The 4,518-nt window shown below is 38.2% G+C and overlaps 1 protein-coding gene across 1 annotated transcript in view; it reads right to left on the minus strand.

Moving 5' to 3' along the window:
* Nucleotides 1-638: 638 nt before the first annotated feature.
* The window catches only part of DYRK1A (dual-specificity tyrosine-(Y)-phosphorylation regulated kinase 1A), a gene marked incomplete at its 5' end in the record, with an annotated part of 23,429 nt that continues 19,549 nt past the window's right edge, over nt 639-4,518 (minus strand). The window contains 5 exons of the mRNA XM_010293482.1: nt 639-1,462; nt 2,731-2,855; nt 3,172-3,478; nt 3,766-3,906; nt 4,276-4,422. Of these exons, the coding sequence (XP_010291784.1) occupies nt 839-1,462; nt 2,731-2,855; nt 3,172-3,478; nt 3,766-3,906; nt 4,276-4,422 (1,344 nt within the window). The remainder of the gene's footprint in view (nt 1,463-2,730; nt 2,856-3,171; nt 3,479-3,765; nt 3,907-4,275; nt 4,423-4,518) is intronic.

A 4,518-nucleotide genomic window follows, 5' to 3' on the forward strand; every position in this document is an offset into this window, starting at 1 on the left:
CCACCACTTAGACCTCCCCAGGACTGGCCAGGACCGACCCGTTGATTGCTTCTCAGTGCACCTCAGTTATGAAACCAGTCATATTTCAATACTAACTGACTGTGGTCTCCAAAATATGAGACCCACAGAATCCCATTACAATTGCTGCTTTGATCCTCAGTAGATTCAGAAAAGGAGAGTTCTGATCACCGCCACTTAGCATGCTTAATGTGCCTTACAAACTCCATTACAACCGTCCCTTTTTACAGCTGAAGAATATATATTTGTGTAATCTGAAGGTCCCTCTTTCTTACAGTACTGCATTTCTGTGCCCATGTTTGTTTGGGGAACTTAAAAAAAAAAAAAAAAAAAAAAAAAATTACTCACTCCCCTCCCACCCAAAAACTTCAAAGGGCCTTTTTATAAATCATGTGCAATGCCTTTAAAAAGAAACTAGTTTGCAACTACAGCTAACATTTGAACAATAACCCCTGTTGAATGAGACAAAAAAAAAACGCCCTCCCCCAAAAAAACAAACTATGACTAGGTTGTGGCAAGTTAAAATGGGGGAAGAAAAAGGTGAATACCGCTAAGCTATCCGTTAAGGTGGGTCCGGACATGGCTCTTAAAAAAACAAAAAAACCCCCAAAAAACCAAACAAACCCCCCCCCCCAAAACCAACAAAAAAACTTCATTGTCCCTTTGCAATCTTTTCAAGTTTAAAAAAATAGTCAGCTTTGCCCTCCTGTAGCGGTTCAGTGAGTTTATCTCCTTCTGATTCAAGCAGCTTTGCACTTTGTTTTTGGAAAAACACCACTTCTATAAAAACACACAAGAAACAAACTTAGTTTCAGTTTAGTCACGAGCTAGCCACAGGACTTTGCTGAACACAAACTCCTGTCATGGGAGACTCTTCTCTATCAATTCCTTGCCTCATTGCAAGGTGTCCTTCAGTCATGTAATGAGCAGGACCTGTATTAGCAGAAAACTGGTACGTTGGATGTCCAGCTATGCCAGTTTCTTGGCGCGGATTAGAGTAGACTGTTAAATTCATGTCCATAGCTCCATTTTGTCCGAAGTCCAAGGTATTAGCAGCCACTGGGCGGTTCTGATAGGCCTGATTGCCTTGGTTACCAGTAGAGGAGGAAGATGTAGAGGAAGAAGTAGTTGAGGAAGACAGGGATGTCATGGAGTGGTGACTGTGGCCCACCTCCATAGAATCCTGGGTGGAGGAGCTGTTTGTTGGAGAATTGTAGACCCTTGGCCTGGTCCGGCTACCCAAGGCTTGCTGTCCATGATGGTGGTGGTGGTGGTGGTGATGGTGGTGGTGGTGAGAGCTATTTCCGTGATGATGATGTAATGCATTCTGTTGTTGAGGGGTTACATGGAAGGTGGTTTCTTGAACCGGATGGTTTTCAACAGTGACCTGTGTAGGAGCTTCAGTGGCTGTCCAACCAATTGGAGGAGGAAACTGTTGTCGAACCTATGTTAATAAGCAAAATAAAAATTAAAATGCTGAATCAAATCTGCCCATTTGCAATATATGACAGATTAAGATATTAAAGGTCTATGCTAACTTTCTGAAAAGTTAAAACATTGCAGTTGCAAAATTATTCTAGAAATGTAAGCATGTAGCTAAGAAGCATTTCTAATACAGTTTTCTAAATATACCTTAAGAAAAATGAGTTCACATTCTGGATGTTTTTTGCAAACAGTTTAAGTCCAACATGTCACCTTACCGTCAAAATTATAGAAGCAGCTTTAGATAATAGTAGTAATAAACAACATAGTGTTTGCACAGCACCTAAAACAGTAAGGCCCTAATCTCTGACTCAGGCCTCTGGATACAATTAGCTTACTAAGCTAAATTAGAATGTTGTAGTTGGTATCTTGAACAGCGTCAACAGTATTAGAAGAGTACTGTCTATGCTGCTGGAAGAGCACAGCTGATTAAAGATTATTAAAATTGCAAGATTTAGCTAAACACCAATGTGTTGCATAAACTGTTACTTGGAGGAAGAAGTTTGTTTTCTGTCAGCTACAAAAAGCACATGTGATCATTTTTTCTTTTCTTGTGAGTGTAATGCTTGGAGGCTATTGCTTTACACCTGTAAAAGTGATTCTGCATCTGTAAAAGTGATGAATAGAAATGATAAATCACTATCATATTTCAGGTTTATTCTTCCAGGTATAAAACAACCTAACATACACTAATTCATATTTTTACCTGTTCTGTATTAGGATAAAAGCATTACTGAATTATTTGCAGTTAATAGATGAGTTGTTGCTTCTTTCCAGGAAGTATGGAATAAACAATAATTCAGCCAATGATAATGCTGGTGAAGTACCTGAACACCATAAAATGAATGGAAGAACTCCAGCAGGAGTCCACTGAAGTACAAGCTAGCTCTTCACTGGGTTGGAAGATGCATAGTTCTTTGTACCCTTACACCATGTCTAGGATGAAGCACTGACAACTCCACCTGACTTACTACTACCGATTCAAAACCTTCACCCCTGCAGAATCTATGGATATTTTTACAGCTACCTGCAGTACTTTCACCTAAGTGACTGACCTAACACACACAGGACTATACAAGAGCTGGAGATAAAAAATAAACCAAATCTGATGGCTAGTTCTATGTGCAAACCACTTCACTCCTGAAATGAAAGTGTTAATTAGTTTTAGGGAGTTAGTATTTTCAGAAAATTTGTATAAATCAAACAGACCAGAACTCTATTTAAGCGTACCTGTGGGCTGTGTGTTTCACAGTCCATAGCTTGAACAGCAGCAGTGAAGTGTCCACCACTATGTCGATGCTGGTGTGTGGGGTCTGACCGTGCCCTTCCACTGTTGCTTGTTCCAGAAGATCCACCTGTAAAATCATAACATGCACAATAACTAAAGAGACACAAAATTTACAGTAAGCTGTAAAACAGTGACAGCAAGAAAATATTTAAACCATTTCAAGGTAAGAACACAAGACCTGTGATAATCACACACATTTTTGCTCATCTACTTTTTTTTGTTGGAGCAGTTACCTGTTCCAGCTGATTAAAATAATTGTTTTGATGAGTATGACTGACATAGATTTTTTTTTTTTTTTTTTAAAGATGACACTTATCTGGGAAAGATTCCTTTGATGTGATTAGGAAATATAATTTTGTTATCTGTTAATGAGAAAAACTTACCTGAGCTTGAAGATGTACTAGAGGTGGTTCCTGAAGACTGCGACTGCTCCATGGCAGGACTTGTAGACACACTGTTACTTGTGTTTGTACCTTCGTCTGCTGTTTTCTTAAAGAAGCTATGCTGTAGGGCATAATAAGGTTGAATTCGTGTCTTAGGGTCATAATCAAGCATCCTTAAGATGAGGTCTTTGAACTTCAAGTAGTCAGCTACAGTATGACCCGATTCCCCAGCACGACGTCCACCTGGTCCTCCTGTTTCAACTCCTAGTATATTGTGAAGTTTACGAGTTCCGGGTGGTTTGTATTCCTGTTGGGAAGTTAGAAATTGCTTGAAATCAAGTTATATATTAAGCCTTGGGTGTGCACATTTTAAACATGCTGTCAGTCAGTCAAATAAAAGTAAGAAACTATTCAACACTACAAAAAGTGTTATTTAATCAACCTGTCTTACAATGTCTTACATGGAACAATAATAAAAACCAATAAAGCTACATCTTCAGTAACGCAGACGTAAAGCAAAATAACATCTCACCATTTTTATATACATTTTTTTAAAGTGACAGACCATATTCTCATCCTAGTTATGTAACCTACCCTTTTTCCATCTTTGGTCTTCTTCAAGTTCCAAGTGCCATCTGGCAACTTCTCAAAGAACTTTCTTGCTTTTGGTGCTTGGTCAAGGATGTGGGTAGGTGGTATCCCCAAAACTTCCACTATTTTATTCATTTGATCCACCTGTTCCAAATAAAGAATATTTGTGAAGAACATGTGGCAGACAGCTGAGCAATGTAATAGAGTGATATTCTGTAGTCACATGGTAAGCAAATGTTAACTATCCAGCCAAGTTCTAAATTAATTTTGAGTTTAAGAAAAATCCAGTATGTACAAAACAAATTAGTGAATAAGGAGTAAGTGGGGACCCAGAAAATTAACAGGCAATTCAAAGTTCTGACAAAAAACATTGCTGTCATTGACGTTTATTCATTTTAAAATTCCCTAATTTACTTCCCTAATTTACGCATTACAATTAAACAGATAAAAGTCATTATGAGAATGAAGAAAATAAAATAATCAAATTACTTGTACTGTAAAATAGCTGCATACCTCGTTTGCCCCACTAAAAAGAGGCTCTCCAGTGTGCATCTCAACTAAAATACACCCAAGGGACCACATATCAATTGCAAGATCATAAGGCATTCCCAGTAGCACCTCTGGTGATCGATAAAAACGACTCTGGATATACTGGTATATCTGAAATACAAGTATCTAAAGGTAATACACAGCATCCAAACAGCACTATTGTTATTCTGTATTACAAAACAGGAGTACCATGAAATGCATTTTTAG

Source organism: Phaethon lepturus, unplaced genomic scaffold (genome assembly GCF_000687285.1).
Source record: "Phaethon lepturus isolate BGI_N335 unplaced genomic scaffold, ASM68728v1 scaffold12088, whole genome shotgun sequence".
NCBI classification, from domain to species: domain Eukaryota; kingdom Metazoa; phylum Chordata; class Aves; order Phaethontiformes; family Phaethontidae; genus Phaethon; species Phaethon lepturus.